Source organism: Typopeltis vanoorti, chromosome 3, assembly GCF_054136105.1.
Source record: "Typopeltis vanoorti isolate ZY-2024b chromosome 3, IOZ_Tvanoo_1.0, whole genome shotgun sequence".
Taxonomy (NCBI): Eukaryota; Metazoa; Arthropoda; class Arachnida; order Uropygi; family Thelyphonidae; genus Typopeltis; species Typopeltis vanoorti.
The window spans coordinates 72,475,176-72,492,611 of NC_143551.1; the positions used below are offsets into that span (position 1 = coordinate 72,475,176).

Below are 17,436 nucleotides of genomic sequence, written 5' to 3' on the forward strand. Positions count from 1 at the left end.
AGGTGTTTTTGACCTTATTAAATAAAAATCTCAGGATGAGAGATAGATGTAGAAAGTTTTTTACCTTGGGTATAATATACGTTAAAGATACCAAGCTATTTTAAACCTAGTTTTAATCCATTTCCCAAGTAAGTCAAGTTTGCGCCTGCAAGTAGTACAAGTCTTATGCAACTCGTGGTAAAGGTGGAATAATCTCTGATCACAGTTCTTAATATTTACCCTTAATCCAAGCACATCCCCTTCAGGAGATGTATGATGCTTTGCATTAAAGGCAAGGGGGCCACTACCCAGACCGGTTTCGACCTTTATCAAGGTCTCATCAGTGGGAGCCAGGAGCTTAGAAATATGAGGGTTTAAGTAATACATAGCTTATAAGTATTTTACCAAAACAAGTAACCATAAGGTGTTTTTGACCTTATTAAATAAAAATCTCAGGATGAGAGATAGATGTAGAAAGTTTTTTACCTTGGGTATAATATACGTTAAAGATACCAAGCTATTTTAAACCTAGTTTTAATCCATTTCCCAAGTAAGTCAAGTTTGCGCCTTCAAGTAGCACAAGTCTTAGGCAACTCGTGGTAAAGGTGGAATAAGCTCTGATCACCTCTTAATATTTACCCTTAATGAGACCTCAATAAAGGTCAAAACCTGTCTGGGTAGTGGCCCCTTGCCTTTAATGCATAGCATCATACATCTCCTTAAGGAGATGTGCTTTGCATTAAGGGTAAATATTAAGAATAGTGATCACAGCTTAGTCCACCTTTACCACAAGTTGCCTAAGACTTGCATTACTTGCAGGCAGGGCTGCCACTCCTTGGGATTTTTCTCAAGATCTAGGGAATTTAGCCACTACCTAGGGATTTTTAATAAAAAACTCCCAAAATCTTGGGAAATTTGAACAGAAGTTTGAATTTTAATATTTTTGTCATATTTTACTATTATATTCACAAATTTTTTTTTTTGGATAAATCTGATAAATAAACCGTTTTTGCTCTGTTCTGGTTTTGTTTCCCTTTCTTACCACGCAGGTTTTACATCATTACATACATATAGCACAACCTCTTGCAGTGTTATCGTAGAGATCCTTGTGCTTGTACAGTGTTTGACAAATTGTTTATTATCAATATTTTTACTTATTTTCATATTTATGGTACTTCCAATCCAACCATATGGAGCCATCAAAGAAAAAACAGAAGTGGTATTCTCAAGCATTTAAAGAAGATTGGTTAGAATATCCTGAATTAAAAGATTGGCTGCAGCAAGACGTGAACAGCAAAATACCAGTTACTGTAAGTGTTGTAATATTACATTTAAAAATGCAAACAAATCTGCACTAATAAAGCATAAAGATTCAGCCAAAAAGTAATTATCAGTCTGCTAAGTTGACTGCTGTTATTACTCAATTTCTTAATAAGAAAGCGTCAACAGAGGATAAACAATTAGCTAGGAGTGAGTTAATGATTGCTAGCTTCTTTTCTGATCATAATGTCCCATTTTCTCATGTTGATCATTTTGTAACGATGTGTAAATGTGCATTTCTGGATAGCCAAATTGCTGGAAAGTTGGCAGTGAAGAAAACTAAACTTTCTTATGTTATTCAGGATGGAATATCATTCCATGAAAAGTCTCAACTTACCGAAATATGCAAGAATAAAAAATTTTCAATTATAATAGATGAGAGTACAGATATCTCCATCACTCAAATCTTGGCTGTTGTTGTACGGTATTTTGATGCAGATAAAAAAAAAAGATGTAGCTGATGCATTACTAGACATAGTATGTGTAGAGAATTTAAGTGCTAAAAGTCTTTACGATGCTGTCAAAACTCTTCTGCTGGATCATGGCATTCCCCTTAGCAATATCATTGGGTTTGGTAGTGATAACTGTGCCTCCGTGATGTACGTTAACAGTGGATTTCAGAAACTGTTGAAAGATGACAGCCCATCTGTTTTTGTGATGGGTTGCATTTGTCGTTCATTTGCTCTATACGCTAGTCATGCAGGCAGTGTTTTACCCTCATACTTAGAAGCTTTTCTAAAGGATTTAACCTCCTACTTCTCCCACAGTAGAAGTAGGAAGTTAAATAAGTGCTAAGCAGCAAAGAGATTTTGTACTCATTCAAGAAGCTACCGATATGATATAGCTACACATAAAATTCCCAGACTTGCTCAAATAAAGTGGCTATCGATGGAAAAAGTCGTATAAACTATTTTAGAACAGTATGATGCATTCTTTCATATACTTTCAAAATGAATCAAGGACAGATAAAATTGACAATGCCAAAAAAATTTATGATACACTTACTGACCTTGGAATCAGTCCAGTGCTTTTTTTTTCCCCTTCAGTATATTCTTGAAAAAGTAAATACACTTAATATATTTCAATCAGAGCATTTCAAGTTACACCAACTATTCCTAAATATATCAACAGAATATCTCAATTTACTTAGTTGCTTCATTAAAGATGAGATTTTAAGAACAGCTAAATTATCAGAAATTGATCCAAGGAACCAAAACAACTATGAAAATGTCAATAATATTTACTTTGGTGGTAGAGCAATGGCACTTAATTAGAAACCCTTTCGAAGATAACTCTATTTTGTTGAGATTTAAAAATGATTGTTTAAAGGTTCTTGTGGAACTTAGTTTGCAAATAAAGAAAAGATTTGTCTTTGAAGAAGACGCCATTGTTGCAAAATTACGAATCTTGGACCCAAAAGTTGCCAGTGACCCTAGCCAGTCACCATCTACCATTATTCCTCTTGTTGCTCAGTTCCCCTCATTTGATGATATTAAATTAAATTAAATCAAATCAAATAGATGATGAGCAGAGAAGTTATCGTCTCGTAGCTTCAGATCTACCAATTCCTAAAGATATTGGCATTCATTGACTGATATAAAAGATGGCATGAATAATAATAAATATGGTTTACTCTCATATTTTATGACAAATCTTGCTATTCTGCCGCATTCATCTGCATGCGTGGAGCGAATTTTCTCGCAAGTGAATTGTATAAAAACAAAATTAGCTAATTCATTAAAAACTAGCTGTGGAAGACAGAATCATAATCCTAACAAAGCAGTGCTTAGCGAGACAAAATGCAACATGTACTTCTTGGGAGCCACCGAAAACATTAATCAAAGAGTTGGAAAGTCACACAGTTCATAATAGATATAAAAATCAACTTAATACCGCAAAGTAGCAAAGGGAATGTGATCAATTACCAGAAGATATTGGCAAAGAAGAAGACGGAGGAAACGTCAATAAAGTAAGTTAAGCACGTATTCTTCGTATAATATAAACTTATAATTTTTTTTTAAAATGAAAGTATACTTTGTTACAGGAAAAGAGAAAGAGAGAATTAATTAAAAAAAAATTAATAAAAAAAAAATGAGCAAATTTTTAAGTCATTTTTCTGGTCATTTAGTAGGTAACTATTTAAATGTCAATTTTTTGTATTTTATGTTATGTTTTTAATTTATGTGTAATGTTTTAATTAAACCATGCAGAATTATAAATTAATAAAGGCATATTTAACATATTTCGGATGTTTTAAATGTTTTTAGTGTATACTTGGACACATATTTTGCACTTTTTTATGACCTAAAAATCCGAGCCTAGTTATTACTACCTGAGGAATTTTTTCTAATCTGGGGAATTTCGAAAAATGTGAGTGGCAGCCCTGCTTGCAGGTGCAAACTTGACTTACTTGTCTATTTGCTTACTTGGGAAATGGATTAAAACCAGGTTTAAAATAGCTTGGTATCTTTAACGTATATTATATGCAAGGTAAAAAACTTTCTACATCTATCTCTCATCCTGAGATTTTTATTTAATAAGGTCAAAGCATCTTATGGTAACTTGTTTTGGTAAAATACTTATAAGCTCTGTATTACTTAAACCTTGATATTTCTAAGCCTGGCTCCCACTGATGAGGCCTCAATAAAGGTCAAAACCGGTCTCGGTAGTGGCCCCTTGCCTTTAATGCATAGCATCATACATCTCCTCAAGGAGATGTGCTTTGCATTAAGGGTAAATATTAAGAATAGTGATCACAGCTTATTCCACCTTTACCACAAGTTGCTTAAGACTTGCACTACGATGCTGCTGGCACAAACTTGACTTACTTGTCTGTTTACTTACTTGGGAAATGGATTAAAGCCAGGTTTAAAATAGCTTGGTATCTTTAACATTTATATGAAATAAAAGACAATCCTTATAAACTCAAGGAGCTATACACTATCTAGAGCAGACTTTTTACAAACATGATGGGATTTAAACCCATGACCAATTGGTTGGAGAGTGGGTATGCTATCCACTTGGCCAGTCAGACTGGTTTATTACCTTGGTATCTCTTGCAGTGTATACTTCTCAGTTTATTTCATTATGACTTTCATCTTTGTGTTATGGATGCAGATGCTTGAGGTGAGGTAGTGCACAAACACAAAAGTTTAATGAGACAACTAGTTTACAGTAAAGATTAGTGACTCAAGTATAACAACTTAATGTACATAATGTAATAACACAAGCAATACAGCAGACATATAGTCATCCCATTATTACACAATTGTCAGCTTGCAGCATACCAAGTCTCACATGTGTACAAGGCTGCATTCATTACACTTTAAAATATGTTGCAGTATCATCATCCTAATCACTGTTCAGTCACAAGATTTCAGCCCAATTTATTAAAAAACTTTTGTTCCTCACTGCTTCTTCTTCTATTCTTCATTAGTCCGTATAACATTTTTTTTGTTCCCATTAATATCTTCCAACTTATCTAAATTCAATCCAGCTTTTTTAATCTTTTCTGTTTAATTATTATTTATTTATTTTTTGCATGGCTCTTTCTCTGATTATAAACAATTCTATCACCATTTGATCTAGTCTTTATGGACTTCCAAAAGGCTTTGACTGCTTCTTTAACTCTCTCATTCTATCATGTTCCTTTCCTTTTCTGCTTCCACATGTTCTTCCATACACCTCTTCTGCTGTTCCTATTATTTCATCTCAAAACTTTTATCTGATGTTTGATCTGAGACTCAAATTCTTGCTTTACTCCAGTCTGTGCATCAAGCCTGTGATCTTCATCTAAAGCAACCAAAGACAAAACTTTGATGTCCATGACCTGCTCCATTCTTTATCAAGGCTGAAATAATCTATTACAGATTTTTGCTCATCCCAAAAGAGGAAGGGGTAGACCATCAGTGAGATGGATGGATGGATGGGTGGTGGTGGTGGCAGCGGCGACAACAACAACGACGACTGATCTTCATAGAGTTGAAGTCTCCAGAAAAGCATACAACAGGACTACATGGAGAAGACTGGTGTGGCACACCACCAAGCATTGGAGTGACCATACAATATCTACGGTTGCCCAATGAACAGATGATGATGACCCAACTATATCTTTGTAATTTTGTGGTGTTGTCTTATTGGTACCACTAGACCCTCCATAGATTCAAAATATTTCTCAAACTGGCTGTTTCCAAATTTTCAGATCATATCCGATGCAAAAAATCTGGTAGATAGAGGAAGGCATAGAACAAGAACAATATATATATATATATATATATTGTTCAAGTCCTTCCTCCTTTCTTTGAATGAAATGGGCTCAGAATGTTTTCCACTCCATCCTTTTCTTCTGTTGTTATGAAATATTATGAGTCTGTCGTTTACTTCTTTGCTGATTATTATTATTATTCGTGACACCTCCAAGGAGTCTGAAGACTCATCACGGGAGGACACCTACTGTACAACTCTCCGTCTCTACCGAACCTCTATTACCACTCAACTACATCAGCACCATCTACCGCCCACCACCACCACCACCATTTTTTGTCTGTCAATTGCGTGTGTTCTGAAGGGCCGATTTGTCTGTATGTGGGATGAAAAACCTGAGTTTCTGGGAGAAAAAATCCTGCTACCTCCATATGAGATTGGCTAACTCACTTCAATTGAAAAAAGTCCATATAAAGATTCCTCCTGTCATAAATACATAATTTATTGGTCATCTGCTCCTTTCCAAAACAAAACAGTCTCCTCTTAAATTCTTCTTTCCTTGTTTTTCCCATCTTGTCTTGCTCAAACCTAAAACATCTCATTTTCGTTCCATCATAACAATTACTAACTCTTCCTCTTTACCTGTAGGTGTCAATATATTCAATGTTCCTGTTCTCAGTCTCTTTACCATTTATATCCATCTGGCTTTGATTCCTTTGTTTCTTTTTAGCATCAATAAATCCACTACTAGCTTGCTGGGTCTGTTACAACTTCACACGAGTCCTGTTAGCGAGAACATTCAGTTCCTAATGAATGTTCATCCATAAGGTATTCCCTACCAATTCCACTATTGCCTCATATGTGTCCTTTTGGCTCAGATGTGGGATTGGACTTTGTGAAGCTGTTTTTTTTATGGAGCGGAAAAATTTTTAGCAACTTCATATAAAATCAGCCAACCCATTTGATTGAAAAGCCCTTATAAATGTTCCGTTTGTGGGAAAATTCCATCTAGGAACACATTTTCATCTGAATACAACTTTGTTGGTCACATAGAGGTGGTATGATTTTTCCTCGAGAAATGTGGAATTTTTTCATCCTGCAAAAGAGTCAAAACCAGCTTGAAGAATACAAACATTCAAGAGACATAATGCACTCATTTGCTTTGTCCATAATCTCAAAAAAATAGACAGTGATGGTATACTATGAAGATCTTGCAAAAATAATACATATATCTATTAATTTAGCAATAATTTATATTATTAATAAACCTTTAATTTCTTTTTTCTCTAGATTTCAGAAGGTGGCCCTGGGAAGAATGTCCAAATAGTGGCGATAAATTAAGACAAATCTCATATACATTCTTCCTCAATTCAGCCATAGCTAAATACACATCATCTGTAGAATCACAGGTACAATCTTCTTAGTAACTACCAATGATATATATTATTTTGTTAAAATATTCAGGAATGTGAAAGTGATTATTGCAGAACTGTTTCTCAGTTCTTATATTTTCTTTCTTCTGTTATTGACAACTTGCTGTTTGATGTCTGTATTAAAATTAGATTATCAATATTGTTATCAGATATTCATAAACATTACTCATGGTGGGATTTGTAATTTCAACTATGAATAACACAGAGAACTTCATTTAGGAAATAGTTGGTCAGTTGTATTTTGTACACATTTCACAGCATATTAATTAAGGAAACTGATATCCTATGAAATGAAAGGATATTAAAATCCATAATTCTTTCATAGCCAAATATTTTAAGCTTAAAAGTATCAACCATTTAACTACAAAGCTTATCTGATACAGCCTCGTCATTGGAATTACCTTGGTTGGACAAATTGCACTCCATAGCAAACAAAATCTGTTCTTTGGCTGGACAAACTCTGCTTAGGAGCAGAGTTTGTCCAATGCTGACAAACTCTTTGGAGCCCACATGTTCACCTTTTATTACTGCTCTTCATTAGCCAGTAAAAACTTTCATAAGTTTTTACTGACCAGACTGCTGTTTCAAATTGTTAGTTCTCATCAGTGACTAGGCAGAAATCTTATGAAAGAAATAATTCTCTTCATAATATCTTGCAATTCCATGTTTCTCTCCAATAGTTGACTCTAAAAGAATTATGACTTTCATTATCCTTTTATTTCAGTAGTTTTGTGATGCCAAATTGAAGCCTTTATATTATTACAGTCATTTCATTTCATATGGTGAGTAATAACTATTATTATTGGTACCACTAGACCCTCCATAGATTCAAAATATTCATCTTAATGTGTGTCCAAGAGAATGAGGTTAATTACCAAAACAATGCTCATCAATGTTATAAGCTCTTTGAAAGTTTCCATACTGTTAAGCAATTTATTCTGCCTGTCAATCTCTCTCTCCCTCTCTTTCTCTCTCAAAGTACAAAGAGCAGGCAAGGAAGGTAACCTGCTTGATAAGGGTATCCAAAGTGCAATATGAGCAGCATTAAGCTAATGATACCAAAGGGAAAAAAAATTCCAGGGAATTCTGTTGCTATGTTACCAGTAGAAGAAAGAATGATCATAGAAGCTGGGTGGTGTGAAAACAGTAGAATGACAGTCGCTGTGGAGGATACAGTTGAAATATTAAATAAGCAATTAAAGGTGTTTCATCCTCGTGAATGTGATATCGTGAGGAGGCACTGATGGTGAGTGAGCAGAGGTATATAAGAAGCAGTTGAGTGTACTACTTCTTGATGTTAATAAGATGTAAGGTTTAATAATATATTACCATGTGTTTTGAGGGAATGTACCAGAACAGGTGTAAATTTTTTGTATAGAGAGTGGTATGTGAATGGAATGCATTGTCTGAGAGTGTGGTGAGAACAGAGACAGTAAATGTATTTAAAGCACAGTATGATGAGCTGCATGTATGTATGTATGTGCATGTGTGACACTGAGACCTCACATGATAAATCTGATGACGCCATGGAAGTCTGATGATGATGATAATATGATCATTTGGTGTGAAGGTAATATTACATGTACAAATTGAACTGATAAACTTTAGAAAGAGATAATAAAGATAATGATTTCTCTATTTTGGTCAGTAGAAATCTAAGTTAATGAATTATTATGTTGCCAAGATAATAGTAAAGCACAGAAAGTTATAGGCATGATTAAAATCGTCGTCATTTTAAAGAGAAAGGAAATTTTGATACCCTTATATAAGTATTGGATATTGAATGCCTTACATCTAGATTTCTAATGATTATCAAGAGAATCAAAGATATTCAGGGAAGATTCAATGTGAGAGAAAGAGAGAGAGAAAGAGTGTGTGAGTGAGTGAATGAATGTATATATCATGACAGTTATAAAAATCACTTGGTCAGCTGTAATTTGATGAAGTATCTATTAGAGGATAGAGAGAGATTTAATTTATTTCATGGAATATATAGGATAAATAGCAGAAGTTTGTTGCACAAGCAGAGGTTTTGCAGTGCAGAGGAAGGCAAAGTTAGAACTAGAGGCCATCCATGGAAGTTGTATAAATAGGGTGTGTAAGCAGGGGAGTGAGAAGCAGGTTCTCTGTGTGAACAGTGAAGAAAAGAGAAATACATTCAATATTAAAAAAAAACCTATGTTTTGCTGGTACATCAAAAATATTATTATTATTATTAACATACTGACCTCCATGGAGTCAGAGGACTCATCGCAAGAGTTCTGTACTCTCTCTCTCATAACTAAAGATCATCGAACCATGCCTTGAATCCATTCACGCTTTCAGGCATTCCATTCACCAATCACTCTCCACACAGAGAACCTGCTTCTCACTCCCCTGCTTACACACCCTATTTATACAGCTTCCATGGATGGCCTCTAGTTCTAACTTTGCCTTCCTCTGCTCTGTGAAATATCTTCTCTACTTTAATCTGTAACTACCCCCTCACTGACTTATATGTCTCAATCATATCTCCTCTTCTTCTATTCCAACACTCCGTAAATTGCATTTCCTAAATCTCTCCTTGTATCTGACATTCCATAAACCTGACAGTAACTTAGTAAACCTTCTCTTCCAATACATCCTGATTCCCCTCTAACGAGGTGACCAAATCTGTGCACATTAGTCCATATGTGGCCTAATCAAAGCCATATACAAGGGAAGAACCACAACCTGCTTCATTCTGCAGTCAATCTCCTTCTCATTCTTGCCATAATCCATTGGAATGTTCTTACACTTTTAGCCATGTGATCACTAAACTTCAAGTTTCTGTACACCACTCCCGGATCTCTCATTTCCTCCACCTTCTCCAAAATTTCTCCATGATTATATTCTAATTTTTTTTTTTTTAAATTTTTAGTGGAACCTGTGGCAAACATGTAAAAACCACAGTGATATCTTTAATTAGTAAAAGGACAGATATTTCTTACTAAAATTAATGGTACATCTTCAGTGTCTGTAACAGTAATAGGAATGGAATACAGGCAAAACGTTCGGTGGATCACCTATTAAAATAAAATTGTTACCGTGTGCTAGGAAATAATAGAAATAACACATTTAATCTATTAAGATAAATGGTTTTTTACATAAAATAAAAGTCTCCCAGATCTTTGAGAGAGACATACAGTCATTTTTATTTAAATTCGGTCGGTGTAAGATAGTTTCACAACTTTCTTTGAATAAGCGTTCATATTTGAATCTGCAACTATGGAGGAGAACTGCTTTATCACACTGGGCACTATGAGTAGAGTCAATACTGTGCTGCGCCAGACCAGACTTCAGAGATTTGTTATAATTAATATAATATTGATGTTCTTTTATTCTTTTTTTCCAAAGAACGGCCGGTTTGTCCAAAATAAGAGACATCGCATTAGCAAGGTATTTGGTAAACGCCAGCCAAAGATAGAGAAGACAGTTTATCTTGTAGAAGGTAATAAAGAAGAAATTTTGTTGATAGGAATATATGTTGGAATCAATTGATACTTTTTTAGAATTCTACCTATAGGTTCTGAGATTCCTGGAATGTACGGAATAGGAACTCTGTGGACTGTTGAAGAAACTGTAGGAGTTGGAACATAAGAGTCAAGTATCTGTTGGATTTGATTGGAGTTGTAATCATTTGATTCCATTAAGTTTTTAATGATGGAAAGTTCTTGTTGTAAGATTATTGGGGAAGAGCGAACTTTATGTGCTCTATGAATTAGAGATTTAAGAATGCCAAATTTTTGAGACATGTGGTGCACAGACTTTTTGTGAATGTATCTGCCAGTAAATGTGGGTTTTCGAAAGACACTCATAGATAAGGTACCAGAAGACGTTCTAGTAAGGAGGATGTCCAAAAATGGTAAAGTAACAGAATTTTCTTTTTCCATAGTGAATTGGATGCATGGGTGAAGGTTATTTATCCGTTGTAGAAAGGTGGAAAGTTCATCTTCAGTGTGTGGCCAAACAGCAAAAACATCATCGATGTAATGGTACCAAAGAGATGGTTGAGGATGAATGGATGAGAACATAGTATCTTCGAATTATTTCAAATAGTAGTTTGCCAGAGGTGGAGCCAGAGGGCTACCCATGGCAGTACCTTCAATTTGTTTGTAGATTTTGTTTTTCCAACTGAAATAACCTGAGTGGATGACATATTCGAATATCCTTGTGATATCTGGAGAGTAATCTTCATATAAAGAATTGACTGTGTCGGTTAATGGGATATTGATGAACAGAGAAATGATGTCAAAACTGACTAATATTTCCGCATCTGTAATTTTTATATCCTTGATAATTTACAGGACAGCCTTCTTTGTGGATTTTTGGGAGTCCATAAAGACGAGGAGTTCTTCCAAAGTAGGTGCGTATTTTATCCACAAAATTAGGATCCCAACTTATGACCTCATCAAGTAATTTATTTAGTTGTTTAATTTGTGAATTAGTAGGATTATGTGTGATCTCTTGGTAAATCGTGGTGTCTTCTAATAGACTGGATACTTTTTAGTTTATTTTATTACTTTATGTTTAAAGTAATTTCCACAGGTTCCACTAAAAATTAGAATCATCATCCTTCATGGGGAAGAGTTTACTAAACTAACAGGAAATTTAGGAAAGTTATTGGTTCTACAAGGTAAGCTTCGAGCACGGATTGCCTTCCTCAAAAAGTGGCATGATACTAACGTTATTCCCACTTTCGCTAGATTTAAAGAAACAATTCGGTCTCCTGGAGTCCACTCTATTTATATACGTGCAAGTTTTTCCTTAATTCGTAATCAACTTTGTACTGCCAAAAAAGAAAACACACCAAAATAGATAAAATATGCACTTACTTTGGAAGAACTCCTCGTCTTTATGGACTCCCAAAAATCCATAAAGAAGGCTGTCCTGTACGACCTATCGTAAATTGCATTGACTCTCCAACTTATCGTATTGTAAAAGTATTATCACGTTCTTTAAGTACTCTCACTGGTCATTCTAGATCCTATATAAAAAACTCAACAGATTTTCTTGAAAAAATCAAGGATATAAAAATTACAGGTTCTGAAATATTAGTCAGTTTTGACATAATTTTTCTGTTCACCAGTATCCCATTAATTGACACAGTCAATTCTTTATATGAAGATTACTCTCCAGATATTGCAAGGATATTCGAATATGTCATCCACTCAGGTTATTTCAATTGGAAAAACAAAATCTACAAACAAATTGAGGTACTGCCATGGGTAGCCCTCTGTCTCCACCTCTGGCAAACTACTATTTGAAATAATTCGAAGATACTATGTTCTCATCCATTCATCCTCAACCATCTCTTTGGTACTGTTACATCGATGATGTTTTTGCTGTTTGGCCACACACTGAAGATGAACTTTCCACCTTTCTACAATGGATAAATAACCTTCACCCATGCATCCAATTCACTATGGAAAAAGAAAATTCTGTTACTTTACCATTTTTGGACATCCTCCTTACTAGAACGTCTTCTGGTACCTTATCTATGAGTGTCTTTCGAAAACCCACATTTACTGGCAGATACATTCACAAAAAGTCTGCGCACCACATGTCTCAAAAATTTGGCATTCTTAAATCTCTAATTCATAGAGCACATAAAGTTCGCTCTTCTCCAATAATCTTACAACAAGAACTTTCCATCATTAAACACTTAATGGAATCAAATGAATACAAATGAAAACAAAAAATGATTATTACCAAATAATATCCCAAAATCTATCACAAGTATATATGAAACTAATCAAATACAAATAAGATTAAATCACGAGCTATCATATACAAGAGAGATAAACCAAGGGGTTCGACAGGGATGTCCCCTCTCAGCAACTCTTTTTAATATCTGCTTAAATGAAATAATAATAAAATGGAGTAAAAATTTACATCATGGAATTAAACTTTCACCTACAGTTAACTTAAACACTCTCCTCTTTGCAGACGACCAAATAATAATTACAAATTCTGAAGATAACTTACAGAAAGCTATTTTAAATCTAAATGAGATATCCAAAGATTATGGTATGATAATATCAATGGAAAAATCAAAAACTATGGCCTTTAAAGGACAAGATCCAGCAAGAACTAAAATAGTAATAGATAACAAGATCTTAGAACAGGTGAATTCATTTAACTACCTAGGATGTATGATCACATATGAAAATGAAAAAGATATAAACGTAAAAATTGCAAAATATTTAAAAATAACAGGTGTAATTAACTCTATATTTAAACCAAACCTAGTTCAAAAACAAACCAGGCTAAAGGTATACAATACATTAGCCTTACCGGTCTTAATGTATGGAAGCGAAATCTGGACAATAAAACAAAAAGACAAACAAAGATTAACAACAGCAGAAATGAAGTTTATGAGAAAAACTGCAAAGTATGCCCTATTTGATCACAAAAGAAACGAAGATATTATGAAAGAATTAAACCAAGAACCAGTAATAGAAAAAATTAAAAAATATAAATATAAATGGATGGAACATGTTCAAAGAATGAAAACAGAAAGATTACCAAAACAAGCCTTAAAGTACAAGCCATTAAGAAAAAGAAAACCAGGACATCCTCTTAAACGATTCAACGATGACTTCTAAGGCCAGAGCAGGCCATGCTAGGCCTAAATCCTTGATACGTATGATGATGATGATGAAATGATTACAACTCCAATCAAATCCAACAGATACTTGACTCTTATGTTCCAACTCCTACAATTTTTTCAACAGTCCACAGAGTTCCTATTTCATACATTCCAGGAATCTCAGAACCTGTAGGTAGAATTCTAAAAAAGTATCAATTGATTCCAACATGTATTCCTATCAGCAAAATTTCTTCTTTATTACCTTCTACAAAGGATAAATTGTCTTCTCTATCTTTGGCTGGCGTTTACCAAATTCCTTGCGAATGTGATGTCTCTTAGTTTGGACAAACTGGCCATTCTTTGGAAAAAAAGAATAAAAGAACATCAATATTATATTAATTATAACAAATCTCTGAAATCTGGTCTGGTGCAGCACAGTATTGACTCTACTCATAGTGTCCAGTGTGATAAAGCAGTTCTCCTCCATAGTTGCAGATTCAAATATGAATGCTTATTCAAAGAAAGTTGTGAAACTATCTTACACCAACCGAATTTAAATAGAAATGACTGTGTCTCTCTCAAAGATCTGGGAGACTTTTATCTTATGTAAAAAACCATTTATCTTAATAGATTAAATGTGTTATTTCTATTATTTCCTAGCACTCGGTAACAATTGTATTTTAATAGGTGATCCACCGAACGTTTTGCCTATATTCCATTCCCATTACTGTTACAGACACTGAAGATGTACTATTAATTTTAGTATGAAATATCTGTCCTTTTACTAATTGAAGATATCACTGTGGTTTTTACGTGTTAGTTTATTATCCATCAATTATATACTCTGCATCCCAACCTTGCCTACCAAATTTCAAGACCTTGCACTTTGCAACATTAAATTGATAGCCACTCATTTGCCCACTCGTCTATTCAGCTCTTCCTTCAAGGCCATGTCTACCCTAATTCTCATGGCCCTTCCCAACTTTGCATCATTGGCAAACAGCTGCACATCTCCAGTTAAGCTGGTCCTATTGTGATTAACGTACCAGTTAAACAATAATGGTCTGAAAACAGATCCATGTGGCACTCCATTATTGACTTTCTTTGTTTTGGGATAGCACTCCTTCCTATACAACCTGCTGATACCTGTCTAACAGCCAATCAGCTCATTAACTTGCTAGTCTGTTATCTAATCCCATTTGTTTCAGTTTAGCTACTCTCATATGATGTGACATTCTATCAAAGGCATTTGAAAAATCCAAGTATACCACCATATATGCATCTCTTTTATCAAGTGAATTTGTCATCTTGTTGTAATACATAAGCAGATTGCTGAATCATGACCTCCTCTAACAAACCCATGTCGACTATCATAAATAATTAGAAGTGGGTTGATAATATCAGTATTTTATATTATCAACCCACTTCTGAATCCTACTGCTCACCAACTTCTCTAATGCCTTAAAAACAACCCTAAACAAATAGATTGGCCTGTAATTTGTAGCCTTAGTCTTAAACCACCTCTGCCTTTGTGAAGTTTAATCATTTTTCTCATCCTCCACGCCCTCAGGACTTTCCCTGTTGCAAGATTCATGTTAAGTAACAACAAAGGTATCATTAATTCCATAGGGCATACCCTCAAGACACAATGATATACTGTGAAATTCTACAGGCTTATTAACATAAACCTTTGCTTAATTCCTCATTTTCCTCCTGCTCTTTCACCACCAGTCTCTCCTCTGTAATACATTCTACACTCCAGCTTCTCCTGATGTCACCTTCACAAGGATGAAATACGCTGATAAAGTGATCACTGCTTCATCAACCATCATCCTTCCATAGTCATCTTTCCTTCTACTTGTTGCACATTGAAAGAACTCACTAGGATTTTTCTTAGATTGATTGGCTAATTTCTTCTCATGCTCCACTTTTGCTGCCTTTACCAACCAAGTTATCTTCCTGGCCTGCTCTCTGTACTCTTCATGCAACTGATCATTACCAATATTCATCTTGTGATGCCTCCACACAGTCCCTTCTTCCAGATTTCATGCTTACTTTTTTTTTCATCCATTTTACTCCTACTGTTTAGTCTTTTCACTGTTGGGATCTACTCAGGCATTGCTGCTGTTAAATAGCTCTTGATCAATGCCCACATAGCATCAGTATTCTTCCCACTTAATTACTCTTTCCATGCTATATCTCCCAGTTATTTCTTAAGCTTTCTGTAATCACTAGTCTTGTAGTTCCACACATATCCCTTTTTTATAGAAGTTCTCACATGACTGGCTGCAACCCATGTGATTACTTCATGGTCACTCTCGTTAGCCAGGGAAAGATTAGATACTTTCCCCATTGACAATCACACACATACTCTGATGACATATCCAGGTCTCTCTCTTAACGCTCATTTTCCCTCTGTTATGTACTGCTTGTTGTCCCTTAAGAACTCGAGAAATTCATTCTTCTTATTTCCTGATGCTATCTCCTCATTCTGATCAATATTTTCACAGTTGAAATCACTCATAATTATCACCCTTTGCTTGCTCACTAAGCCAAGTTGCCTATACATTTCTTTGTCTTTACCTTCCACATTCTGTGACCTGTAACAACACCCCCCACCAAACATCTCATTCTAGCAAACATTCTCATTCTAACTTCCACTTCACATCATAATGCTTCAAAACCACTGCCACTTTTTTCTCCATGTATCTCAACCTTGAATGGACATAATTCTCCTGCTATCATCAGCAGCACCTCCCCTCTTCTTGCCTTTCCTATCTTCACAAAAAAACGTCATAATCCCTCTGTTTCTATTCCCTTCAAGATATCATTCTCATCCAACCATATTTTATTCCAACTATTTTTGGGCACATAAACTCAATCAATTCAGCAATTTCATTTGTGATACACCTGGCATTCATAAAGGAACATAATTCATTTCTTGGTCTATAAGCAATCTAATATCCCCCATCTGTGACTTCTCACCTGCTCCTGACTGTTCCCCAAAAAATTCGTCAGATCTGAACCTCATGTATTCCTAACCATTCCATTCCTATTGATCATCTACATACACGCATTCATTACATGTATCACTATGCTGCGTCTTCCTTCAATCTCCCTGACCCCATCCCGTTTCCCTGTCCAACTTGAATTCTTGTTCTCACATTCTCTTCTCCATTCACAACTGCTTTCCATCTCACCTAGTCCAATCTCCTTCCGCTGATACTTTGTTTGCATCACTCATTACACTTCCTTACAGCAGCAGCAGCAAATGAGTCATGCCAAAAACCATTCACATGTGGTCCATTGCTCTTATACAGTTCTATTCATCTCTCAAACTCATCCCATATGGTCACAGACTGCACTCCTTTCTGCTAAAATTCCATTCAAAATCTCTCTCTCTGTTGCAACTCATCCTTGCCTACCTCAGCAACACACCAACTAAATTTCCTGTCACACTGTTGTCCTGTGAAATATATGGAATAACATTTGGTAGTGTGCCATAGAAGCAGAAATGCTACAGAATTTTTGTACCATTAAGAAAGAATTTGATAGTTGATATAGCTGAAAGAGATGTTAATTAAAAACTGGTGTATTATGATTATCTCATTTAGTTATGTTGAACATCTTGTTATTTCATTTTTATCTTTAGATATGTATGTAAAAAAATAAAAAAAAATGGATGAGAAGTAATAGGATAAGATAATGAGCTTATTGTGCAAATATACAAAATATCTTCAGCCTGCACATGGCTGAACATGCAAATAGTGAAGCCTTTTGTATGCATACTGAATAATCACCACACTGTAAATAGTGATTACTCAATATATGATTTTCCTGCTGTTCATGTTTTCTTTCTAGCTCTAAGTTAGCCATTCTTAGACTAAGTTT

The 17,436-nt window shown here is 34.9% G+C and overlaps 1 protein-coding gene across 1 annotated transcript in view; it reads left to right on the plus strand.

Moving 5' to 3' along the window:
• LOC150108263 (protein Aster-B-like) overlaps nt 1-17,436 on the plus strand; it is a 227,862-nt gene that overhangs the window by 61,640 nt on the left and 148,786 nt on the right. The window contains exon 4 of the mRNA XM_090415712.1: nt 6,793-6,911. Coding sequence (XP_090271838.1) covers nt 6,793-6,911 — 119 coding nt within the window. The remainder of the gene's footprint in view (nt 1-6,792; nt 6,912-17,436) is intronic.